This window comes from Macaca mulatta, chromosome 16 (genome assembly GCF_049350105.2).
Source record: "Macaca mulatta isolate MMU2019108-1 chromosome 16, T2T-MMU8v2.0, whole genome shotgun sequence".
NCBI lineage: Eukaryota > Metazoa > Chordata > Mammalia > Primates > Cercopithecidae > Macaca > Macaca mulatta.
In genome coordinates, this window is record NC_133421.1 from 72,446,189 (window position 1) to 72,472,116 (window position 25,928).

The 25,928-nt window shown below is 52.8% G+C and overlaps 1 protein-coding gene and 1 non-coding gene across 7 annotated transcripts in view; both read left to right on the plus strand.

Moving 5' to 3' along the window:
- Nucleotides 1-25,928, plus strand: part of MRC2 (mannose receptor C-type 2) — a 65,642-nt gene that overhangs the window by 32,665 nt on the left and 7,049 nt on the right. For all 6 annotated transcript variants that reach the window (XR_013407038.1, XM_077972312.1, XM_077972313.1 and 3 more), the window contains exons 2-20: nucleotides 3,607-4,008; nucleotides 5,134-5,307; nucleotides 5,469-5,633; nucleotides 5,766-5,879; nucleotides 6,406-6,549; nucleotides 10,792-10,980; nucleotides 11,141-11,295; nucleotides 13,180-13,287; nucleotides 14,889-15,004; nucleotides 15,496-15,644; nucleotides 16,375-16,592; nucleotides 17,286-17,428; nucleotides 18,571-18,673; nucleotides 18,943-19,081; nucleotides 19,188-19,223; nucleotides 19,561-19,721; nucleotides 19,823-19,890; nucleotides 20,583-20,683; nucleotides 20,975-21,117. Coding sequence is in view for 5 of the 6 variants with exons in the window: in XM_077972312.1 (XP_077828438.1) it covers nucleotides 3,607-4,008; nucleotides 5,134-5,307; nucleotides 5,469-5,633; nucleotides 5,766-5,879; nucleotides 6,406-6,549; nucleotides 10,792-10,980; nucleotides 11,141-11,295; nucleotides 13,180-13,287; nucleotides 14,889-15,004; nucleotides 15,496-15,644; nucleotides 16,375-16,592; nucleotides 17,286-17,428; nucleotides 18,571-18,673; nucleotides 18,943-19,081; nucleotides 19,188-19,223; nucleotides 19,561-19,721; nucleotides 19,823-19,890; nucleotides 20,583-20,683; nucleotides 20,975-21,117 (2,828 nt within the window). In the remaining variant the exon portion in view is untranslated. The remainder of the gene's footprint in view (nucleotides 1-3,606; nucleotides 4,009-5,133; nucleotides 5,308-5,468; nucleotides 5,634-5,765; nucleotides 5,880-6,405; nucleotides 6,550-10,791; nucleotides 10,981-11,140; nucleotides 11,296-13,179; nucleotides 13,288-14,888; nucleotides 15,005-15,495; nucleotides 15,645-16,374; nucleotides 16,593-17,285; nucleotides 17,429-18,570; nucleotides 18,674-18,942; nucleotides 19,082-19,187; nucleotides 19,224-19,560; nucleotides 19,722-19,822; nucleotides 19,891-20,582; nucleotides 20,684-20,974; nucleotides 21,118-25,928) is intronic.
- Nucleotides 22,940-23,045, plus strand: LOC114673261 (U6 spliceosomal RNA). The gene has a single exon (XR_003723988.1). It is a non-coding gene; the product is annotated as a U6 spliceosomal RNA (small nuclear RNA).

Sequence of the window (25,928 nt, forward strand, 5' to 3'; positions counted from 1 at the left end):
AAATGCCATGAAGAGCATTATAATCAAGTGATATGATAGAGGGTCACTGTGGTCACTTTAAGATTGGGAGGCCAGGAGAGTCTCTCTAAAGATGTTACCCTTTTTTGTTGTTTGAAATGTGAAATGCCAGTAGAAGAAATAATGCATAGCCCCAGAGGCGGGAAAGAGCCAGGCTTGTTCAAGGAAGAACAAGGAGGTCAAAGGGACTTGAGCAAGGTGGAGTAACAAGATTTGAGATCAGACCGTTAGACAGGACCAGATCATGTTAAATTGTGGCTCATAGTAAGAGGCTGAATCTTACTTGAAGAATGATGAATCATCTTTGAAGTAATTCAAGCTGGAGGAAGACTTACCTGCCTCCTGTTGTTGTTGTTGTTTCCCTTTTACTATGAGTGAGGCTGTCACTTCAAATTTTTGTTTGTTTGTTTTTTATTTATTTTTTTTGAGACGGAGTCTTGCTCTGTCGCCCAGGCTGGAGTGCAGTGGCGCAATCTCAGCTCACTGCAAGCTCCGCCTCCTGGGTTCACGCCATTCTCCTGCCTCAAACTCCCGAGTAGCTGGGACTACAGGCGCCCGCCACCATACCCGGTTAATTTTTTGTATTTTTAGTAGTGATGGGGTTTCACCATGTTGGCCAGGATGGTCTCAATCTCCTGACCTCGTGATCCACCTGCCTCGGCCTCCCAAAGTGCTGGGATTACAGGTGTGAGCCACCGTGCCCGGTCATCATTTCAAATATTTAAAAGGCAATTGCACTTTCTTTTTTTGCTTTCTATTCATATCTCTTCTTCATTTTCTACTGCATTGTTGATACTTTCCTTAAATTTCATGTATCTAGTTTTTTGGTAGAAGCTCTGCTTTCTTTTCTTTTCTCTTTCTTTCTCTCTCTCTCTCTTTCTTTCTCTCTCTTTTCTTTTCTTTAAGACTAGTAAAGTCAGAAAGGAGGAAAGAGTAGAATAAAGAGTTTGGTCTGTAACTGAATGTGAACAACCAATTGAGATAACTCACCACCTTTGGACCAGCCAGAAGCTCTTTTAATATTGTGGACTTAACTGTTTGCCTCTAATAAGGTACATATACTTTTGTCATTTATTTGAATTTTGACCTTGCTGATGGCATTATATGTTGCCATGAAAAAAATATTTTTTTGGGAAAAAAGTTCTTATGCCATTGAATTCATCACTGTTGTCTATGACCTTCAACACTCCAAAAACATTTTTAAATTTTTTCTAGGACTGATTTATATCTTTAAAAGATTATTCTAGGCCAGGTGTGGTGGCTCATGCCTGTAATCCTAGCACTTTGGGAGTCTGAGGCAGGCAGATTCCCAGAGCTCAGGAGTTCAGGACCAGCCTGGGCAACACGGCAAAACACTGTCTCTTTTAAAAATACAAAAAAATTAGCCAGGCATGGTGGCGTGTGCCTGCAGTCCCAGCTACTCAGGAGGCTGAGACAGGAGAATTGCTTGAACCTGGGAGGCAGAGGTTGCAGTGAACCGAGATTGCGCCACTGCACTCTAGCCTGGGCGACAGAGTCGGACTCTGTCTCAACAACAACAACAACAACAAAAAGATTATTCTGACTGTTGTCTTTGGAGAATGGACTATAGAAGGATGATAAGATCAGCATGGGGGAAGAGAGAGAACTTGAGATTTGGACCCAGGAGACTAGGGTCACATTTCAGCTCCTTCCTTTAACAAACAGTCCTTATGACTCTTGTCATCAAATTCCTTCACCAGCCTCAGCCAATTTCTTTACCAATAACATAGCATAATGCTGACCATTTATAGTCTTCTTACTGTGCCAGACCCTGTTCCAAATGCTTTACACATATTATCTCATTTCATCATTACCAGAGTCTTAAGATGAGGAAACGGTATAGAGAAGTGAAGCACTTTGCCCGAGTCCCATATTCAGTGGCAGAGCTAGAATCGAAATACTAGCTGGCGGGCATGGTGGCTCATGCCTATAATCCTAGCACTTTGGGAGACTGAGGTGGGTGGATCACCTGAGGTTGGGAGTTTGAGACCAGCCTGACCAACATGGAGAAATCTCGTCTCTACTAAAAATACAAAAAATTAGCTAGGTGTGGTGGTGCATGCCTGTAATCCCAGCTACTCAGGAGGCGGAGGCAGAATTGCTTGAACCCAGGAAGCAGAGGCTGCGGTGAGCTGAGATCGCACCACTGCACTCCAGCCTGGGCAACAAGAGCAAGACTCCGTCTCAAAAAAAAAAAAAAAAAAAAAAAAAAGAAGAAAAGAAAAGAAAAAAGAAAAAGAAAAGAAACACTAGCAGTCAGATTCATCATTTCAAGACATGAAAAGTATCCTGGGGAGCTAGTGACTAGTGGATGCAAAAGTTCTTTGGAGATTGGATGTACTCCCTGTGTGTGTTGTGTACGTAAGTGGCAGCCAAGGAACAAGAGGAAGGTGATAACATGTGGATGTCCCACAGATCTGGGTTTGCTTACTGGCTGTGTGACACTGGGAGTAGGTCACTTCATGTCTCTAAGACTCAGTCTGTCTGTCTTTTCTTACCTTCCTTCCTTCCTTCCCTCCCTTCCTCCCTCCCTCCTTCCCTCCTTCCTTCCATTCATCCATCCATCCCTCCCTCCTTCCTCCCTACTTTCTTCCTTTCTTTCTCTTTCCTCCTTCCTACCCTCCCTTGCTCCTTCCTTTCTTTTTCTTCACTGAAACATAACTCACATATAGAATTTACCCATTTAACTCATATACTCATTAAAACATATATTTAATTGGGATTTAGTTTATTCACAGAGTTGTGCAACTATCATGACAATCTAATTTTAGAACATTTTCATCATACCCCCAAAAGAAGCACTGTGCCCTTTAGCAGCCACTCCCCATTCTCGTCACCCACAGGCAACCACTAATTTGCTTTCTGTCTCTATGCATTGAAGCCTCATTTCTTATTCTGTAAAGCGGGTGTGCTATGGTGCGGGGGCAGGTCAGATTTCCCCAGTGACTTCTACAGAGGGCGCCTGCTCAGCGAAGAGATAGGTGGAAAGAGGAGAAGTTGAGGAAGCCAAAGAGTTAAATTGCTGCCTAAAAATTAATGCGTGAAATAGTTCAGGGGTGCGGTGAGTGGTTTGGGAGGATTCAAAGGAGGAGGAAAGGATGGCACCAGTGCAAGGGGCAGGGGGAAGGGTGAGACAAAATGCCTCTGGACCAAAGAAGAATTTTGGCAGAAAAACCACGCCATGTAATAGAGATTGAGATTGAAGTTGCAATGTGGTGTGTGGTGTATGGTGTAAATGCCTCCACCGCTCCTCATAAAATCTTCAGAAAAGTATGGGGTGACATGCGGGGTGGGAGTTGGGTTTGCTTTTGAGGGTGGTACAGAGGACTGGGTCCTCCCTCCAGGTGAGCAGGGGCTAGAACAAAGGTGGTCCTGCAAGCCTCTGCCTCATCTGGCCACAGGGGCATAGCACTGCCACTCATTTCCACCTCAGAGGGTTGGTAGTGAGGACTGAGTGATTGAACGGATGAGTGAAGGCTCATGGTAGGTGCCTGTCAGCCACACTGGTCATCAAGGGCCAACCAGGAGAGCCCCTGTGATGCCTTCGTGTCCTGCCTTCCCTTCCAGAACCCAACGTCTTCCTCATCTTCAGCCATGGACTGCAGGGCTGCCTGGAGGCCCAGGGCGGGCAGGTCAGAGTCACCCCAGCTTGCAATACCAGTCTCCCTGCCCAGCGCTGGAAGTGGGTCTCCCGAAATCGGCTCTTCAACCTGGGTACCATGCAATGCCTGGGCACAGGCTGGCCAGGCACCAACACCACGGCCTCTCTGGGCATGTACGAGTGTGACCGGGAGGCACTGAATCTTCGCTGGCATTGTCGTACACTGGGTGACCAGCTGTCCTTGCTCCTGGGGGCCCGCACCAGCAACATATCCAAGCCTGGCACCCTTGAGCGTGGTGACCAGACCCGCAGTGGCCAGTGGCGCATCTATGGCAGCGAGGAGGACCTATGTGCTCTGCCCTACCATGGTGAGGGGCTGCTTGCAGGCGAGAGGGTGGGGTCCCCAGTGCCCAGGGGACTGGAGCCATGAAGGACAGATTCCTGGTGACAAGGCCTTTGGCTTCTGTGGACCCTTGGCAGTCACATCTTTAATTATAATACGAAGCATTTTTTAATAATTAAGAAAATTAACTTCAGGCCAGGTGTGGTGGTGCATGCCTGTAATCCTGGCACTTTGGGAGGCCAAGGTGGGTGAATCACTTGAGGTCAGGAGTTCAAGACCAGCCTGGCCAACATGGAAAAACCCCTTCTGTACTAAAAATACAAAAATTAGCCAGGCATGGTGGAGCATGCTCACAGTCCCAGCTACTTGGGAGGCTGAGAAAGGAGAATCACTTGAACGCAGGAGGCAGAGGTTGCAATGAGCTGAGATTGTGCCACTGCACTGCAGCCTGGGTGACAGAGCAAGACTTTGTCTCCAAAAAAAAAAAAGAAAAGAAAAAAAAGAAAAACTTCAAAGCATTTAATTTACTTTTGTAAAAATTGCAAAATACACGCTTGTAAAGTCTTCAAATAGTATACAAGTATATAACATAAAATTACATGAAAATGTCCTTCCCCCAGGCCCACTTTCAAGGTGAAACCCCATTGTAGCCCCCATGGTGTCTTAATGCCTGTCTTGCATGTGGTGAATGGGGCCAGAGTCACCCAGTGAGGGGCTGGCCTCTTGTGGTGGACAGCCCCATCCTGGGGGGCCTTTCCTGGGAGACTCCCTGAGTTCCGAGATAGAACTTTGTGGGGACACAGAGCCCATGGGCTGGGTAGCTGAGCAGAGAGTCCACCGGGCTCAACCCTCCGTGGATGACTTGGAGGCTCCCTCGCCTAGCTGGAGTTTGGACGGGCATTAGGGGTGCTGGGGAGCCCCTTCCCAGCCCTATGAGGTGTGCGGTAAGACCTCCCTCTGGTTCCTGGGCTGACTCAACAGCAGAAGGAGCCTTAAAGCATTATGGGATGCCATTGTCCCTCCCACGTTCTGCCGACCCCTGCGCACACCCAGCTCCCTGGGTTTTAGGGGATTTCTCCTGAGGCTGGAGGGGCGGGGCAGCCTCTGGTGTCCAGATGCCAAGGGCCTGGCCCTTCTCCACCCCCTGCAGAGGTCTACACCATCCAGGGGAACTCCCACGGAAAGCCGTGCACCATCCCCTTCAAATATGACAACCAGTGGTTCCACGGCTGCACCAGCACGGGCCGCGAGGACGGTCACCTGTGGTGTGCCACCACCCAGGACTACGGCAAAGATGAGCGCTGGGGCTTCTGTCCCATCAAGAGTGAGAGCGGTTGGGGTCGGGGGTGGGGGATCCTGGAGGGAGGCTGCTGCTGAGGGCCCGGGCCCAGGATGAGACACTGCTCCCTCCCCTACTAGTGCGGCCTTTTGGTGGGGGAGGGATTCCCGGAGGGGGCCTGAAGGACAGGGCTGTCCTGGTGGCAGGTAACGACTGTGAGACCTTCTGGGACAAGGACCAGCTGACTGACAGCTGCTACCAGTTTAACTTCCAGTCCACGCTGTCGTGGAGGGAGGCCTGGGCCAGCTGCGAGCAGCAGGGCGCGGATCTGCTGAGCATCACGGAGATCCACGAGCAGACCTACATTAACGGTGAGTCTGATTGCCTGCTTGCGCCTTTGGAGGGCCCGGGTCCTTTCAGCTTGGGGGCTGAGGACAGGGCGATGGGGAGGGCGGGAGGCTGGGGCTGGGAGTCCTCTGTTCAGTGTACCCCCTTGCTGTCAGGCCTCCTCACTGGGTACAGCTCCACCCTGTGGATCGGCCTGAATGACTTGGACACGAGCGGAGGCTGGCAGTGGTCGGACAACTCGCCCCTCAAATACCTCAACTGGGAGAGTGGTGAGGCACAAGGTTGGGGGCGTGGGGCAGCCTAGGGGCCCCGGGGACTCTTGGCCTCCCATGGACTCCTCTCCTTGTGTCCTCCTGCAGAGGGGCATTGTGGGTAGGGGAAGCACGGACCTCCACCCGCCTCCCCGGATTGCGCCCCGCTAGCCCATCCAGAGCGGCGCTGCTCCAGGCCGCAAGTCTTGGTGCCAGCCTCCACTCACCTCTTTAGCCACCACTGTGGGCAGCGGGCGCCAGCGCACCCGGCCGCCTGGCCGGGGGAGGCGGGGACGGGGCTGGTACTGGTTGCTGGGTAGAAGGTTCAAGGCGATTTGCACCCAGGTTAAAAAGCGAGGAGGACCCCGTGGTCTGGGGCGGAGCTGGAGCTGAGCCCCAGGCTTCCGGAGCTGAGCACCAAGCTTCCCGAACTGGCTCAGGCTTCCGAGGGAGCAGAGGGAGGTAGGAGGTTCTGAGCAGGGCCCCAGGAGCCACGGTGTGAGCTTCTCTCTCCCGGGGTGCTGGCGCCCTGCCCTCCCCACAGACCAGCCGGACAACCCCAGTGAGGAGAACTGTGGAGTGATCCGCACTGAGTCCTCGGGCGGCTGGCAGAACCGCGACTGCAGCATCGCCCTGCCCTATGTGTGCAAGAAGAAGCCCAATGCCACAGCCGAGCCCACCCCTCCAGGTGAGCCAGGGACTGCGCCACAGGGTGGGGAGGGGCTCCCAGGGCCAGAGACACAGCCACAGAGCTGTGGCAGGCCCAGCCTCTCCTCTGGTTACCACCGTAGCGCAAGGGGACTCTGATCCTCTGACTCTTATTTCATTGTTCAGTTAAAGTCTGAGCAAATTGGAATTTGTCATTAATTCATTTGGGGAACATGTGCTGAGATCTGTGTTAAATGCGGGCAATACTGTTCCCTCGTAGAGACCACAGTCTGCTGGAGATGACAGACATCTCAATGCACAATTAGACTATCCCAGGTCATCAGTGATTATAGAAATACGGATAAGTGTTAGAGGAGCATAGAGAAGAAACTGATTCAGTTTCTGAGAGTTAAGGAGGGGTTTATGGAAATAATATTTGATTTGGGCCTTTCAAATTGAGTGTAAGTTTAAAAGATATAAAGAGGTGTGGGGAAGGGCATTCCTGGCAGAGGGAACAGCATATGCAAAGGTATGGAGGCTTAGAAATACACTGCAGCGTGAGCGGAGATGGCGCCACTGCACTCCAGCCTGGGCGACAGAGCGAGACTCTGTCTCAATTAAAAAAAAAAAAAATACATTGCAGCTTTAAGGGATGGTGAGTGATGGCCAGGCACAGTGGCTCACACCTATAATCCTAGCACTTTGGGAGGCCAAGGCAGGAGGATCGCTTGAGCTCAGTAGTTCGAGACCAGCCTGGGCAACATAGCGAGACCTTGTCTCTGCAAAATATTTTTTAAAAATTAGCTGAGTATGGTGATGCATGCCTGTCTACTAGGGAGGTCGAGGTGGGAGGATTGCTTGAGCCTGCAAGGTTGAGACTGCAGTGAGCCGTGCTTGCACCACTGTACTCCAGCCTGGGCAACAGAGCAAGATGAGACCCTGCCTCAAAAAAAAAAAAGAAAAGAAAAAAGAAAAAAAAAAAAGAAAAGGAAAAGAAAGAAAGAAAAAGAAAAACAAATGGATGGTGCCTGTTGCAGTTTGGGTGGAGTATAGATTCTAACCACTTCAAGTATGGTCCTCCAACCAGCGGCGCAGCATCCCCCGAGGGCTTGTTAGAAATGCACAGTCAGGCCTGCCCCAGAGTAATTGAATCAGAACCTGCATTTAACAAGATCCCCAGATGATTCATGTACAGGTACAGTTTGGGAAGCCCTGGCTTAAAGGGCATGGTGAAGGAAAGGCAGGTTGCAGCCAGTCTCTGCAGGGTCTTGGCTGCTGGGCCAAGTTTGGGTGGGGCCGGGTAGGCTGTGGGGAGAGTTTGCAGGTGTTTAAGCCAGGGAGTGTCTGGTTCTCGTTTGTGATCAGAGACAGCTTTAGGGGCCTTGTGGAGGAGTTGGGGCAATGGTCAGGGCCTGCTTTGGGGATTCTGCCCCTTACTGCTGTGTGGCCCTGGGCAAACAGCTTAGTCTCTGGGGTGCAGAGACCTCATTGTAAATGGAGAATAAAGCCAACCCCCTTGCAAGGTTGTTGTGAGGAAGGCTGGAGATCCGGCCTGGCACAAAGGAGTTTTTCTGTAGTTGGCTGTGGATGTTTACTATGGTGTAGATTGGAGGGGCTATGCAGTTGCCTGGGAAGCTGTGGGGTGGTGGTGAGGAGACTTTTACAAAGAAAACATGGCAATACACACACACACAAAACAAACGAACAAAACAAAACAAACAAACAAAACACTAACCCCAGACAGTAAAGAGCTTACAGATAAAAATTTCTGCTCCTGACCATGGAAGTCTTGCCAATGATCATCTCAGGACTGTTTTTTTGTTTGTTTGTTTGTTTTTTGTTTATTTGAGACAAGGTCTCACTCTGTCACCCAGGCTGGAGTGTAGTGGTGCCATCTCGGCTCACCGCAACCTCCGCCTTCTAGGCTCAAGGGATTCTCATGCCTCAGCCTCCTGAGTAGCTGGGATTACAGGCGGGCATCATTACCTCCCGGCTAACTTTTGTATTTTTAGTAGAGACGGGGTTTCACCATGTTGGCCAGGCTGGTCTCAAACTCCTGACCTCAGGTGATCTGCCCACCTTGGCCTCCCAAAGTGCTGGGATTACAGGCGTGAGCCACTGCATCCGGCTTTTTTATTTTTATTTATTTATTTTTTGAAACAGAGTCTCACTCTGTTGCCCAGGCTGGAGTGCAGTGGCACAATCTCCGCTCACTGCAACCTCCACCTCCCGGGTTCAAGCGATTCTCATTCCCAGGTTCAAGCGATTCTCATGCCTCAGCCTCCCGAGTACCTGGGATTATAGGCATGCGTGCGCCACCACGGCCGGCTAGTTTTGTTTTGTTTTGTTTTTTTGTATTTTTAGAGATGGGGTTTCACCATGTTGCCCAGGCTGATTTCGAACTCCTGTCTTCAAGTGATTCACCCGCCTCGGCCTCCCAAAGTGCTGGGATTACAGGCGTGAGCCAGGGCTCCGGCCTGATTCAGGACTGTTGACCACTGCTTTATCTCTCATTCCCTAAGGGGCCAGGAGCAGAAGCTTGCAACGTCAGCAGCCCGATCTAAGGCACCCTCATCTCTAGCTGGAGGGAGCCTTGGGCCCTAGCCCAGTCCTCCCAGAAGCAGCTTTCTGAAGGAAGGGACCCGCTGGGAGGCCCGGGTGTGGGCATGCCTAGCCTATCTGTGGCCCCCACCAAGTCCTCTGTCCTCTGGGTCTTCCCGGAACTGCAGACAGATCTAAGACCTCGGATTTCCGCCCCTCTCCCCAGCCCATATCTCTCTGCACGAGGCATATTCTAGGCAGGTTCTGCTTTCCCGGTATCATCACTTAAAGTCCTGTCATTTCGAAGGCAGGCGCCGTCGTGTCCCCAAAGCATCCACATTTCCCAAGCTCCCTTCCGGGTCCTGAGGCCCCTGGGGTCTCAGCAGCCACTAAAATCCGCTTGTCTGGGGCGCCAGCCTCAGGTCTTAGCTCATTGGCTAACAAGAGATGATTGACAGGTCCTGAGCCAGAGAGCGAGCCCGGTCGGGCTCTCCGCCCGCCCAGCTTTGCCGGGTCTCCAGGAGCAGGTGTGGCTGGACTACTGGAATCCCAGTCTGAGGCCGTGTTCTAGTGGGCGCGCGCTTTCCTGCCCGGCTAGGCAGAATCCTGCCCGAGCCTGACACTGTGGGTGGTTTGGTGAAGTCCTGTTTTCTCTTGCCAAGACCAAGTAAGAGCTCGTTTGCCTCAGCTGCCCTCGGACCCCAACCCCTAGAAGGTGAACCTGAAAGGCACGGAAGTTGGGGCAAGGGAGGGCCTGGGACGGGTGGATTTCTCAGCCCTGGGGTTCAGGGTTAGGAGTTTGGAGGGGGAAAGGAGCAAGAGAAGGAGCCCCAGCTGGGGGATGGGGCCGATCTGCAGTGACTTTGAGCACCTTCTAATGTTCTCGGCCGCCCACCCACCAAGACCTCAGATTCCTGCTGGGCCTGCCTGGGCCCCATTAGTGGCTCAAGGCCCCGTTTCCCAATTTTCTCCCTCCTGGGCTGCCCAGACCTGCACAGAGTGGGTGCTCAATAAATGTTATTTGAGAGAATAACAGTGGTTCCATTTACTAGGCAGGGTGGCCGCAAGCCAAGCTTGAATCTCATAGCTGGAAACCCCATTTACAGAGGAAGAAACTGAGGCTCATGGGGCTGGTTTGTCCTGACTTTCTACCCATTGTTTATTGACTGATTGATGCATTGATTGCGATAAGGTCTTGCTGTGTCGCCAAGGCTGGGGTGCAGTGGTGCAATCATGGCTAACTGCAGCCTTGACCTCCCCGGTCAAGTGATCCTCCCACCTCAGCCTCCTGAGTAGTGGGATCACAGGCACACATCACCATGCCTGGCTAATTTTTTATTTTTTATAGAGATAGGGTCTCCCCTTTGTTGCCCAGTCTGTTCCTGAACTCCTGGCCTCAAGCAATCCTCCAGCCTCAGCCTTCCAAAGTGCTGAGATTACAGGCCTGAGCCACCATGCCTGGCCCACCCATTGTATTCTGAGAGCCACAGCCAGAGGAACTGTTCTGTCCTGGGTGGAATCTGCCACCACTACTTGGGTCTCTGCCCCTGGGGCTCCAGCAGCCCTGTAAGATTTTATTCTTTTAGCATTTCCAAGACCTGTGGTTGGGACCGGGATTGACCTGGGAGAGTTTGGAGAGGAGGTGACTTGGAGGCCTCGCCTGTGTTGACATCAACCCAGTGGGTTGGTGCCCAGACTGGGTGGCTCGGTCTCTGAGCAGCGGCCTCATGGGTCTCTGCAGACAGGTGGGCCAATGTGAAGGTGGAGTGTGAGCCAAGCTGGCAGCCCTTCCAGGGCCACTGCTACCGCCTGCAGGCCGAGAAGCGCAGCTGGCAGGAGTCCAAGAAGGCGTGTCTACGGGGCGGTGGTGACCTGGTCAGCATCCACAGCATGGCAGAGCTGGAATTCATCACCAAGCAGATCAAGCAAGGTGAGGAGCTGCCCGCCCATGTGTCTGGGTGGAGGGCAGGGCCTCCCACTGCCCCACCCATCCTGCCCAGGAGCCTCAGAAAATGTTCCTTCCTCCCTACTGGTGGCTGAGGCTGACCTCTCAATGTCTTCTCTCCCCTCCTCTCCTGCTGCACCCCCAGAGGTGGAGGAGCTGTGGATCGGCCTCAACGATTTGAAACTGCAGATGAATTTTGAGTGGTCTGACGGGAGCCTTGTGAGCTTCACCCACTGGCACCCCTTTGAGCCCAACAACTTCCGGGACAGTCTGGAGGACTGTGTCACCATCTGGGGCCCGGTGAGACCTCCCTCTCCCTATCACAGGGCCACAAAATACACCCCCAACCTCCAGGTGCTACCCCAGCTGAAGGATATCCTAGTTATTATCAGTACCTGCCTGGAACCTCTTGCCTCTCAGCAGTCCCCCTCCTCCCCACCAATGCCTTCCCTTCCACGTGAGAGACTGCTGGGACTTGAATCCACCTCCAGCTAGCCAAGTCACCCTGAGCAAGTTACTAGAGGGTCATTGGTGAGATTGGAGGAATTAATTCTCGGGAAACCTTAGGCGCAGTGCCTGGTGCATTCTTGGTCTCCTCCCAGCTGCCCTTCCCTGCCAGAAGGTGGCATCAGAACCCACATTATGTGCAGATACTTTGCAAGCAGGGCTGCTCTCTGCCAGCCCTCACCCCCAGTGCTCTACCCAGCCCAGGGTCCTGTCATCTCAAGAAATTGTTGGGTTATGACAATTTGCCATGGTTTGGGCTTAGATGTGGTGGAAGTGAAGGAATTGATGAAGGGCTTCAAGCAGAGAAGAAAGACCCTTTAAAAAGGGACAAAGCCAGTTGAGTGCGGTGGCTCACGCCTATAATCCCAGCACTTTGGGAGGCTGAGGCGGGTGGATCACTTGAGGTCAGGAGTTCAAGACCAGCCTGGCCAACATGGTGAAACCCCGTCTCTACTAAAAATACAAAAATTAGCCAGGCGTGGTGGCAGATGCCTGTAATCCCAGCTACTCGAGAGGCTGAGGCAAGAGAAGCGCTTGAACCTGGGAGGCAGACGCTGCAGTGAGCTGATATTACATGACTGCACTCTAGCCTGGGTGACAGAGCAAGACCCTGTCTCAAAAAAAAAAAAAGGAGAAAGCCGTAGTGACACAGACCACCCTTCCTAGGGACAGAGAGGATGTTCTGCTGTCACATACTGCAAACAATGCTGGGGACTATAGTGGCAGTCATTTGCCTTAGGGGATGCTATTTAAGAATTTTAAAACAATTACGTATTGAGTATCTACTATGTGCCAGGCATTTTTCTGGGTGCTGGGATACACAAACACGCCTGCCCTCAGGATGGAGCTTAGAGGCAGACATACTGCTGACTAGGGGCCAGTGGATACTGGGGAGGGCGAAGACGGAAGCAGGGGCCGAGGACTAAATTCCTCCTCAGCTTCATCAGCTGAGATTCTGGTCTGGGCACACTGGCCACTGCTCACCCTGGCCCTGCAGGCACTAGCCTTGGGAATCCCAGCTGTCTCCCCTGCCATCAGATACTCTAACAATCTTAGCCAGTTTGTTTTTGATGTTTATAAAATGAGCTATCAATAATTTAAAAGGACGCTTTTCCTTTTTTTATTTTTATTCTTTATTTTTTGAGATGGAGTTTCACTCTGTTGCCCAGGCTGGAGTGCAATGGCACGATCTTGGCTCACTGGAACCTCTGCCCCCAGGTTCAAACGATTCTCCTGCCTGAGCCTCTCAAATAGCTGGGATTACAGGCATGTGCCACCATGACCGGCTAATTTTTTGTATTTTCAGTAGAGGTGGGGTTTCACCATGTTGGCCAGGCTGGTCTTGAACTCCTGACCTCAAGTGATCCGCCCACCTTGGCCACCCAAAATGCTGGGATTACAGGCCTGAGCCACCGCAACAGGCCAGGATGCCTTTCCCATTTAGACAATGCTTGTTAAGTTTCAAGGCGTTTGCACATGAACTGCTTGGGCTCTCATCCACCCTGTGAGGCTTGTGGGTTCATCCTGCCTTCCCCATTGCACAGCTGGGACACAGAGACGTCAGAATCACACAGCAAGTCAGAGACAGGTCTAGCTGTAGGAACCAGATTCCAAGAAGGATTTGGGAGATTTATGGGGAGGTGGGGGTTGAGATTCTTCCTCACCCTCTGTCCCTAGGAAGGCCGCTGGAATGACAGTCCCTGTAACCAGTCCTTGCCGTCCATCTGCAAGAAGGCAGGCCAGCTGAGCCAGGGCGCTGCCGAGGAGGACCACGGCTGCCGGAAGGTGAGGGTGTTTCTGGAGCTGCCCTGAGTGGGGCCACCAGGCAGAGGGGTTACCAGGGGAGGGAGGGATGGATGAACTCCTGCTGCCTCGCATGGCATCGCCCCCTCGTTGGCACCCCCTTCCCCGAGCGCTCCGAACTGCTCCTTTCTTGAAGGAGTGATACTGGATGGGATGGGGTGGGTGGGGGCTGTTGGGAGGAAGCAGAGCTCCCCACCCCCAGCCCAGTCCTGAGTCCCTCCCCGTGGGGGAAGCCACTTCCTTGAGATAGCAGAGAACAGGGAGGTGGGGGCTGGTCTACCTCCAAGTGCCCCCTCAGAGTCCAGCCTAGTCATGTCCAGCAGTGGCTGCCGAAGTGAAGTGTGGCCCCTGTGCCCCCCCAGTCCTGCCTTCCCCCTCCTCTGCAGTCTGACACAGGGCGTGTGCTGGTCTGTCTCCCTGGGAGGAGAGAGGCTACTCAGGCTGGGGCTGCACCTTCCCCATCCTTGTGTTTCCAACCCCATTGGGCTTCTAGAGGATATTCAGGGAGGTGGTGGGGGGCGGGTCAAGGAATGAAAGCTGTATAAGTGAGTGGGGGGTAAGTGAGTGACTGACGGTGTGAGGGGGTGACAGACCCTCAGGGGTGCGAATGCTGTGATGGGTGTGGGGAGCTTGCTTCTAAAAGACACTACTTGGCCCTTGGCCCCTCCCAGCAGCCCCTGGCAGCCAGGCTGGCTCCTCACTCTGTTTTCCTTTGGATTAAGCCCCTACCACACCCACCTGGACCCTAAAGCCTCCCCCAGAGAGTGAACAGGAAACACTAACAGACATGGCCCCATGGGGAGGAAGCAGAGGGGAGAGCAGAGCCCAGCTGCAGAGTCTGGGGACTGGCAAGGACAGTGCCTGGCCCAGGGACTGTGTCATGGCCGGGAAGAGGTGAAGGGAGGGGTAGAGAGGAATTACCAACTTCTCTGGCACCAAAGGCCAGCCTGGAATTTGTGTGGGGAGTGTTGAGGGTCCACGGTTAACCCCCCAGGATCACCAGGGGCCTTAGCACAGCCCCTGCTGGCAGATGGGACCCCCACCACACATACCACATCTGCTTCTCTTCTGCCCTGCCTCCTGCCAGCCTTGCCTGCCAGGGTCTTGTCTCTGAGCCCCTCCTGCCACCCGCAGGCCAGGAGCATCCTGCGCCAACTCCAGCTTTGCCAGGCTCCGGAGGACTGCCCATCCCCTCCCATCCTGGTAGCTCTCCCCAGCTTTTAGCTGTGGTTTCCCAGCCAACAGTCATTTCCCCACTGTGTCTCTTGGTTTAAGTGCCCAAGAGAGGAGCCTGAAGGGCCATTCATCTTCCCGAGCCAGGTCACTGGCCGGTCGCTGGCGGCCTGCCGATCAGTCACGCTGGGGCTGGGCCTCCACCCCAGCTTCCACAGCTGTGGGTGATGGTAGGAGGGGGAGTGTGGAGAAATGAGGTGCAGAACACAGCACAGGACTCAAACCAGTCCCCTCTGTCCTGAGCACGTTCAGTGATGTCCCTGATGGCATCTCCCACCGCAGGATTTATGGGTGAGGGTGGAGAGCCATCCTCCCTACAGACACCCCTCTTCTGTCCACTCTTGAGCCAGGGTTGGACGTGGCACAGCCCATCCTGCTACTGGCTGGGAGAGGACCAAGTGACCTACAGTGAGGCCCGCCGCCTGTGCACTGACCACGGCTCTCAGCTGGTCACCATCACCAACAGGTATAGGAGGGGCAGGTGCCCTGACTAGCCCTCGCCCATGTCTGGGCCTAATGTGGCGCCTCCAGCAAACGGGGTAGCATCCCGCCATCATGCCCAGAGGCACCTGGAGTCCTTTGAACCTCAGTGGGCTCCAGGGTGTTTTAAAATCTTGTCAGAAGAATGACTCTCACTTGTTAAGTGACCCCAGTGTAGGGCGGGGCCTGAGCAGGGCCCGGGCAGGCACAGGTGTGGGCTGGATACCTGAGAAAGATAGGCCTTGGCTGTGTCTGATTTTCTCGACTTTCTTTTCAGCAAGGCACGGGGTGCAGAGAGTAGAAGGGGCAGCTGGGGGGGTTCCATCAGTCAGCTGCAGGGCTCCCAAGGGTCCCTGCTTTCTTGAGCAAGTTACTGGTCAGGTGCAGCACCAGAGCTTCCGGGGCAGGGTGTCTGGCCTGTGGGTGGGGGATTGGGATAGGGGGAGATCCCTGCCCTGACCAGCCCGTTTCCCGAAGGTTCGAGCAGGCCTTCGTCAGCAGCCTCATCTACAACTGGGAGGGCGAGTACTTCTGGACGGCCTTGCAGGACCTCAACAGCACCGGCTCCTTCCGCTGGCTCAGCGGGGATGAAGTCATGTACACCCACTGGAACCGGGACCAGCCCGGTGAGCCCCTTCTTTAATGTGCCTTGGTGAAGTGAGGAGGGAGGTGGGGGTGGACTGGTCCTGCCGAGCCCCAGGGCAGCCCCATAAATGGATCATTGGTGCAGTGTGGTGTAGTGGCTATGAGCACGAGCTCTGAAACCAAACTGCCTGGCTCCGATCCTGACTCTGCCGTCTATTAGCTGTGCATCCTCTGAGCCTCAGTTTTCTCAATCTGTCCAATGGGGATAATGATCCTTTTCTCATAGGGATGACATCAGTCTTAAATATATGTAAAGTGCTAATAGGTGTAAAGAGATAATGTGTGTAAAGTGTCTAGATTACTTCTCTATCTGGGCTCACAAAAAAGAAAAAGAAAAAAATTCTCTATCTGGGCTCATTAAAAAAAGTGTTTAGAATACTGAGCGCAATACAAGTGCTTGTTATTACTATTATTACCATTTCACATTCATTATCTTTCTAACACGTTCAATAACCTGATGAGGTAGGTGATGAAGCAGGCTCGGTGAGGTTAAGCAGCTTGCCTGAGCCCTCACAGTGAGTGAACCCAGAGCCAGGGCTCTGCCTCCATTCCCTTCCTCCCTCCCGGCCCCAACCCCAGAGAGCATGTCTCTGAAGAGGTGGCCAAACTGGTTCCCAGTGTGAGGGCTGTGCTGGTGCCCTGCTGGGATGTGAGGGAGGACCGGACTATGAATCCTTCTCAGAGCCTGGGTCTCCCTTCCCTCTCCTTCAGGGTACAGCCGTGGGGGCTGCGTGGCCCTGGCCACTGGCAGCGCCATGGGGCTGTGGGAGGTGAAGAACTGTACCTCGTTCCGGGCCCGCTACATCTGCCGGCAGAGCCTGGGCACTCCAGTGACGCCGGAGCTGCCTGGGCCAGATCCCACACCCAGCCTCACTGGCTCCTGTCCCCAGGGCTGGGCCTCGGACCCCAAACTCCGGTATTGCTATAAGGTAGGGCAGCCTGTTGGCAGGGTGGGGGGCAGGGGGAGGACAGGAGCAAAGAGACCGTTTGGGTGGAGGTCCCAGTGAGTCCAGCCACAATCCAGAGACACACCAGCCTGCGGACAGGTGATTTCTGGTGAGGACTTGTCCATGGAATCTGGAGGCCTGGTGCTCAATAACCATTTGAGGAATTGAGGGAACCACAGATCATTGATTTCAGAGGTTCCCAAATGTTGGGGCCAGTCTAGCTGCTCTTAAGAATTGCTTGGGGAACCTGATAAAAATAAAATCTAGGCGTCACGATGGAGATTTAGATTCATTAGGTCTGGATTGGGCCTGGTAGTCTGTATTTCTAATCCTGCTAGGTTTGGGAGCCACTGGCAGAGTCCAAGGTCTTTTATTATGCACAGAAACTGAAGTCTAGGGAGAAGAAGGGACTTACCCACATTAAGCTGTGGCTCTACTGGGATTAGAGCCTGGATCTCCCTGCTGGTCAGGGGATGGGGCTCAGGGGCACTCACGAGGAGGTGGCTGTGCCAGCTCCCCTCCCCGGACCTCATCTGCAGGATTGTCCTTAGCTAGCCTGAGCCCCATCCAGTGAGGCTCCAGCCCCTTCCTCTGCCATGGTGGGAAAGGTAGTAGGTGCCCCCTGAAGGGTGGGCCGGTGGGGACAGCATAGACAGCTGGACTCTGCCCCTGCAGGTGTTCAGCTCCGAGCGGCTGCAGGACAAGAAGAGCTGGGTCCAGGCCCAGGGGGCCTGCCAGGAGCTGGGGGCCCAGCTGCTGAGCCTGGCCAGCTATGAGGAGGAGCACTTTGTGGCCAACATGCTCAACAAGATCTTCGGGTACTGAGCTGGGCTGAGGCGTGGTAGGAGGGCACCTGCTCACATGTAGGAGCAGGCGTGGCCGACAGACCCGTGGTTTCGTTGGGCGAGGGGTGGGGATGGCAGAGTGTGGGTGACCCCAGGGAGGCCTATATCTGCTGCTGGTGCCAGGACCATCTTGTCCCCACTCAAGTAGCCATGGTGCCCTGGCGTCTTGGGAGAACATGCTTGTGTGAGCCACACACTCATAGGAGACTGTGTATTGCTCATCATCACCCCCCAGCAACGTCCCAACAGACTCACAACCTTACATATGTACCTCCCACCCCATTGCAAAATCTCCTACCAGCTCGTCCTGGCAACTGTTTCCCCTCACCTTACACCATCCCACAATGACCCACACTCCTCAATCAACAGTTTTTCCTGAGAGATAGGAGGAGAAAGGCCGCAGCTGTGAGGATGTGCCCATGGGCATCCCTCTGAGACACCGTCTGTGTCCTGGGCTCTGAGCATCAGCACCTGGAATCCCCTAGCACTGGGAAAATCCAGACAGATCCAGGCTTCCTGATAGCTTAATTGAAGGGATCTCTCCTCTCAGCAAACATCAAGATTACATTATTTGACTCATAATTACAATAGCTCATGGTCATCACTTCTCACCACGTACCAGGCACTGTGCTAAACATAATCCTCACTCAGGCCTCCCTACAACCCATAGATGTCAATCCCTGACCCTTGTGAGTTGGTAAGTTATTTGCCCAAGTTCATGGGTGAACCGATACTTGAATCCAGGTTTATTTAACTCCAGAGCGGTAGATCCCTGCTGCCTCCTCATCTGAACTTCCTAAACTCTGTAAAGTAAAAGCCTGCAGAATCTTGCTGGGCAGGGCACCCTCGCCCAAAAGGAACCCAAACGAAGGGGAGGGGCCACTGCCTTCTGAGTGGACAGCTTAGTCCAACTCTCTCCAGCTCTGTCTGTGGGGAGAACTTTATCAAAGTGGCCTCAACGGTGTATCGATGGGGGTCAATGTGAAGCCCAGATGGAGAGGCCCCAGGCCCTGGGAGCTGCCCCGGTCACAGCTGCAAGGGACAGGAGGCACATTCGAGTCCCTGCCCCTCTCACTTCCCATCTCTTCCGTCCCCACTCCTGGGTTGTGCTGAAGTGAATCAGAACCCGAGATCCACGAGCAGCACTGGTTCTGGATCGGCCTGAACCGTCGGGATCCCAGAGGGGGTCAGAGTTGGCGCTGGAGCGATGGCCTAGGGGTGAGGGGGCCTGGGGTAATTGGGACAGTGAGGTGGGAGGGGATTGGTGGGCGGGGCCTGTTTGGGGCAGGGCCTGGAGGTGGGCGGGTTTTCCTGGGGGCCGGGCCCCTGGTCGGAGCCAGCTTCAGGAAAGCAGGTCCGAGAGTGGGCACCCAGCCCCGGGTGAGAAATCCCAGCTCAGGCCAGGCCTCTTGTTCACCTATTCTGGGCATGGGGGCGGCCTGCACCTTGCGCCTCACATTTCTCTTCCCTCCACCCGCCTCCTGCAGTTCTCTTACCACAATTTTGACCGGAGCCGGCACGACGACGACGACATCCGGGGCTGCGCAGTGCTGGACCTGGCCTCCCTACAGTGGGTGGCCATGCAGTGCGACACACAGCTGGACTGGATCTGCAAGATTCCCAGAGGTTGGCTGGGGTGGCGCTGGGGGACGCGGGATGGAGTGAAGGGTGGCGGGGCCAGGAATTAGAAGGAGGGTCTCCTTTCCACAGTGTCTTTGTCCTTGTCCCCTAGGTACAGACGTGCGGGAGCCCGACGACAGCCCTCAAGGTGAGGCCCCCCCAGCCCATCCCACTACCCATCGCGTGGCGGGGGGTGTCAACTCTGGGGTGAGGCCCGGCAGGCCTGAATGAAACGGAGAGGATGAGGAGTTCCGGTCGAGAGAAGGGGGACTGGGTCGGCTTGGATGGAGGCAGCCGCAGCCCTGTTTGCTTCCGTCTGGGAGGCGAGGCAAGCTTGGGGCCTGGCGCGGTGCCTGCCTGGGTCCGGTGTGCCTGCAGGCTTGCCTGCTGCCACCTGGCTCTGCCCCGGCCTGGCGTGCAGCCTCCCGGGCCTGGCGTGCAGCCTCAGCCTGGCCGCCGCTCCCACGCCCGCGCTGCTCCTGCAGGCCGACGGGAATGGCTGCGCTTCCAGGAGGCCGAGTACAAGTTCTTTGAGCACCACTCCACGTGGGCGCAGGCGCAGCGCATCTGCACGTGGTTCCAGGCTGAGCTGACCTCCGTACACAGCCAGGCGGAGCTAGAGTTCCTGGGCCATAACCTGCAGAAGGTGGGCATTGGATGGAGCAGGGGGCTGCGGGCTGGGGGAGGGCAGGCCCGGGATGAGGACAGGCGGCTGCCTACCCACACTTGCCCGCCTGGCTTCTCTAGTTCTCCCGGGCCCAGGAGCAGCACTGGTGGATCGGCCTGCACACCTCTGAGACCGATGGGCGCTTCAGGTAGGAACCCAGGCAGGCAGCAGATGTGGAGGGGGCTGGCTGTCCACACACACAGCACAGAGACAGACTTGCATTTGAATCCAGCCCTGCCCCTTGCTGGCTCTGTGGCCTTGAGCAAGCGACTGAACCTTTCCTGGCTTGGTTTTCTTATCTGAAAATGGGAATATGAGGCCTGCCTGGTAAGATTTTTGTGAAGATTAGAAATAACGTATGTGAAGTTCTATGCAGCATCCAGCACGTCAGTTACTAAATAATGGCAGCTCCTATTACGTCTGGGGTCATTCATCATGACTAAGGCCCTCTCGGGAAGTGGGCAGAACGTATGATCCAGGGGCCTCTTTGTATTTGGTGCCTACTTATCATGCATTGCAGGGCTTGGGGCAGGAAGGACCAGGAGCACCTGGGAATCAGAATTTGAGCTTGTCTTTGCCCTTGGGCTTCCTGCCCTGGAGTCCTCAGGCTTCTTTTCTGGAGCAGCAAGTGTCCAGGGACAGCTGGGGCCTTATCTGGAGGCACCAGGTCCTTGGGTCTCTGACTGCCCTGAGTTCAGTAGCCCCCTCCTCAGCCTACAGCCACTAAACCCCAGAACCTGGGCCCTTCCCTGCCCCCATTCCTGCGGCCTTCATTGCTGCATCCAGTGGAGGCCCAGCCCGGGCCGGTGCTGGAGTTACCTCTGCTCCATGCCATTGCAGATGGACAGATGGTTCCATTATAAACTTCATCTCCTGGGCACCGGGCAAACCTCGGCCTGTCGGCAAGGACAAGAAGTGCGTGTACATGACAGCCAGCCGAGGTGAGGGCAAGGTGGGGGCAGAGTGCACAGTCAGCTGTGCAGAGGGTTGATGTTGGGAGAGCCTGGGCAGAAGTCATTAGTCTCATTCTCTGTGTTCCCACAACCCAATAAAGGCTGGACCCAGGAGGGGTGTGCCTGTCTCCATGGTCCAGAAGACTTGAGTTCGGAGCTGGACGCAGGCCCTGAGCCTCTGCCCAGCCTCCTCTCAGGGCATGGGGCTGAGTGTGCTGCCAGCCATGCCCTGCCCTGCTCTGCCCTGGGAGTGACTGCCCTCCCCTCCCCTTTCCACAGAGGACTGGGGGGACCAGAGGTGCCTGACAGCCTTGCCCTACATCTGCAAGCGCAGCAACGTCACCAAAGAAACGCAGCCCCCAGACCTGCCAACTACAGCCCTGGGGGGCTGCCCCTCTGGCTGGATCCAGTTCCTCAACAAGGTAGGAGGTGGCAAGGGGGCACCCAAGGGAGTCAGGGGAGAGGATGTGAACAGGGAAAGGCTGAGCCTCAGGAGTCCTGGCCTTTTGGCAGCACCAGACTCATGGCCTCTAGCCTGTACCCACCAACTTCTCTTTCATCTGGCCCCAGTACCAGGGCCAGGCTCCTTGGAAAATGACTCAGTGTAGTAGCACCTTCCAGTCCTCTGGGAAGCAAGGTTGTCCAAATACTTTGGTGAGTTTTCTAGATCAGTGATTGCCAAAGATTTTTTTTTTTTTTTTTGGGAAGCAGTTTTGCTCTTGTCACCCAGGCTGGAGTGCAGTGGTGCGATCTCGGCTCACTGCAACCTCCGCCTCCCGGGTTCAAGCAGTTCTCCTGCTTCAGCCTCCCAAGTAGCTGGGATTACAGGTACCTGCCACCACGCCTGGCTAATTTTTATATTTTTAGTAGAGACGGGATTTCACAATATTGGCCAGGCTAGTCTCGAATCCCTGAACTCAGGTGATCACCTGCCTCAGCCTCCCAAAGTGCTGGGATTACAGATGTAAGCCACTGCGCCCGGCCTGATTGCCAAAGATTTTGATAATGAACTCGTACTAGTAAAACAAAATATTGAGCTTACATAACCAAACTATATGTGTGTGCATTTAACTTATATATGTATAATATGTGTGTGTAAATAAAACCTACTTCCATACTAATATGACTAAGATTATATATAGTAAAATATGTATAAGAACAAAAGAGTATAAAACATTAGCTAAAGATTTTAAAATACTTTTTTTTTTTTTTTGAGACGGAGTCTCACTCTGTCACCCAGGTTGGAGTGCAGTGGCCGGATCTCAGCTCACTGCAAGCTCCGCCTCCCGGGTTTACGCCATTCTCCTGCCTCAGCCTCCCGAGTAGCTGGAACTACAGGCGCCCGCCACCTCGCCCGGCTAGTTTTTTTTGTATTTTTTAGTAGAAACGGGGTTTCACCGTGTTAGCCAGGATGGTCTCGATCTCCTGACCTCGTGATCTGCCCGTCTCGGCCTCCCAAAGTGCTGGGATTACAGGCTTGAGCCACCGCGCCCGGCCTAAAATACTTTTAAGTTTAAAACATCTTTTTGGCTGGGCGTGGTGGGTCACGCCTGTAATCCCAACACTTTGGAAGGCCGAGGCGGGTGAATCGCCTGAGGTCAGGAGTTAAATGCCAGCCTGACCAACATGGAGAAACCCTATCTCTACTAAAAATACAAAATTAGCTGGGTGTGGTGGTGCATGCCTGTAATCCCAGCTACTTGGAGGCTGAGGCAGGAGAATCGCTTGAACCCGGGAGGTGGAAGTTGTGGTGAGTCAAGATTGTGCCATTGCACTCCAGCCTGGGCAACAAAAGTGAAACTCTGTCTCAAAAAAACCCCCCCAAAAAAAACAACAAAAAAACTTTTTTTTTTTTTTTTTTTTTTTACTAGTGGTATGAAAACATTTTTTAAATGCTTACTCAAAAGCGATTAATTGGCTGGGAGAGGTCGCTCACACCTGTAATCCCAGCAATTTGAGAGGCTGAGGCAGGAGGATGACTTGAGCCCAACAGTTCAGACCAGTCTGGGCAACATGGAGAGACCCCATCTCTACAAAAAATAGAAAAATTAACCAGGTGTGATGGTGTGCACCTGTAGTCCCAGCTACCCAGGAGGTGGGAGGTGGGAGGATCCCCCGAACCAGGGAGGTAGAAGCTGCAATGAGCCATGATCGTGCCACTGTATACCAGCCTGGGCAATGGAGTGAGACCCTTTCTCAAAAAAAAAAAAAAAAAAAGATCAATTATAATAATTATTATTTAATATGCACATTTTGGCAGCACATGTATGAAAAGTGGAACAGTACAGAAAAGATTAGCACAGCCCTGCACAAGGATGCTATGCAGATTCCTGAAGGGTTCCATATTTTGCGTAGTTCATGAAAGTCGAAGGTTGTTCAACAAAAAAATTATTGTTTAAATAATTTTAATAAGAGCAATGTGATTGCATATACTTCATGCTTTTAGAAAATCTTAGTCTGACACTTTATGACTCATGACTCACAGGTCTAATGTGTTGGAAATCCAAGTTATTTCAAAACATGCATTTCATGGTTGCTATAGGTTAAAGATGCCTCGCAAAGACAAATAGATTGAAGTGAAAAAAGTTCATCCATCATTGGCCGGACTTGCTAAATAATTCTCCCCATTTTTAGTCCTTCTACCAATTAAAGAAACATTTTCGTTTAAAAATTGGCTAGTAGGCTGGGAGGCTGAGCACTGGGAGGATCACTTGAAGCCAGGAGTTCGAGACCAGCCTGGGCAATGTAGCAAGGCCCCATCTAGAAAATTCTTTTTCCAAGTGTTTTGAGTGTGCAGGTAGGAAAGCTTGGGGCACTAAAATTAGTCACTATGGATGCATTTCTAAGCATGTTTTCAAAACACTCCCTCCATAGTGTGAGTTTCTTCCCCACAGTGGTTATTTCTTCATGCACAGACTGATTTATTAGGACTGATAAGTCCTTCATTGTTTTTGCCTAGCATTTGACAAAGAGTTTATACCAGGAAGAGAAGGTTGTCATTTTCCTTGTTATGTGCCAGGGTCATAGGTATTAATCAGTCATGGCTTCTTTGCAGGACATTTTAAGAACACTTAAATTGTGAAGATTAGATTAGTTAACACTGAATAATATAATCCAAAAATCCTTGTCGTACTGAGGAAGGCAGCTAGCCTCTTAGTGTCATGGATCTCCTGCCCTCCTCAGAATATTCAAAAGAACATTACACGGCCGGGCACGGTGGCTCATGCCTGTAATCCCAGCACTTTGGGAGGCTGAGGCGGGTGGATCACCTGAGGTCAGGAGTTTGAGACCAACCAGGGCAACATGGCGAAATCCTGTCTCTACTAAAAATACAAAAAAATTATCTGGGCATGGTGGTAGACGCCTGTAATCTCAGCTACTTGGGAGGCTGAGGCAGGAGAATCACTTGTACCCTGGAGGAGGAGGTTGCAGTGAGCTGAGATCGTGCCACTGCACTCCAGCCTGGGCGAGAGAGTGAGACTCTGTCTCAAAAACAAAAAAACAAATTACACCTCTTCTACCTTAAAAAATTAAGGCATGTGTATTACTAAAACTTTGGAAAATACACAAGAGAAACCAAAACTCACCCAACATAATCCAGAGATCACAGCTGTCAATATTTGTTATTCTCCTTCCTGCCTTTTTCCATGGAATTGAGCTCATACTAAATAATATAATTTCCTACCCAACCCTTCTTCCTCTGTATCATATTTTTGAGCATCTCTCATGTTATAAAGTTTTTCCAAAAACGTGTTCTTTTTCCACTCACTTTTTAAACAATGTATTTTATATATGTAATAGGTCGCTTTCGTAATGCATCATTGTCAAGATAGCAGTTACTCTCCTGCCATGTGGAAAGTTGATTTGTTTTTGTTTTTGAGACAGGGTCTTGCTTGGTCTCAGAAACTGCTGGAGTACGGTGGTACGATCATGGCTTACTTACTGTAGCCTCGACCTCCTGGGCTCAAGTGATCCTCCTGCATCAGCCTCCTGAATAGCTGGGACTACAGGCTCATGTCACCATGCCCAGCTAATTTTTCTATTTTTTTGTAGAGGTAGGATTTTCCCATGTTGTCCAGGCTGGTTTTGAACTTCTGGGCTCAAGCAATCCTCCTGCCTTGGCCTTCCAAAGGGCAGGGGTTACAGTTGTGCGCCACTGTGCCTGGCCTATGGAAAGCTCTGGAAGTATGCTAGGGTGTTCACTCCTTCACTGCCTGCCCTCACACATCTGGCTTTACTAGTTCTGTGCCCTTCTTTGTGTCCCTATAGCATTTGGATGGAGGTAAAGCATTTATGGCAGCCATTCCCAACCTTTTTGGCACTGGGGACTGGTTTCTTGGAAGACAATTTTTCCATGTACTGGGGGAGGGGAGGGATAGTTTTGGGATGAAACTGTTCCACCTCAGATCATCAGGCATTAGATTCTCATCAGGAGCACGCTACCTAGATCCCTCGCATGTGCAGTTCACGGTAGGGTTCGCAGTCCTATGAGAATCTTGACTGGGCGCTGGGTATAATCCCAGCACTTTGGGAGGCCTAGGTGGGCAGATTTCCTGAGGTCAGGAGTTTGAAACCAGCCTGGCCAACATGGTGAAACCCTGTCTCTACTGAAAATACAAAAATTAGCCGGGCGTGGTGGGGGTGCCTGTAATCCCAGCTACTTGGGAGGCTGAGGCAGGAGAATCGCTTGAACCCAGGAGGCGGAGGTTGCAGTGAGCCAAGATCGTACTATTGCACTCCAGCCTGGGTAACAAAGCGAGACTCTGTCTATAAAAAAAAAAAAGAATCTAATGCCCCTGCTCCGACAGGAGGCGGAGCTCAGGCCATAATGCTCCGTTGGCCCGCTGCTCACCTCCTAACAGGCCGGGGACCCCTGGTTTGTGGGACAGCCTCTTCCACTAGCTTTAAGCTCCTGGAGGGCAGGGCCACTAGCACCTGCCGTACCCTTTAATACATTTGCATGTGGCAGGGACGTCCTGAGTGTCAGCTGGACTGAACTGAATACCCTCTCCCTTTAGCTGTCACTTCTTGCTAGTACTGGTGTGACCTTGCTGCTTCCAAGTGCATGATGAATTCTACTTGCTATTTAAGTTGGGCCTCAGCATAGCTCTGAAACTACTTCTGTGAAACCAAATCCTTGAAAGACTTCTTGTGACAGACCCTCTCAAAATCTGCATTATTTCTGGGCTTACAATTTTTTACCCCAAATCTGCCATCTGCATCAATAAGGGTG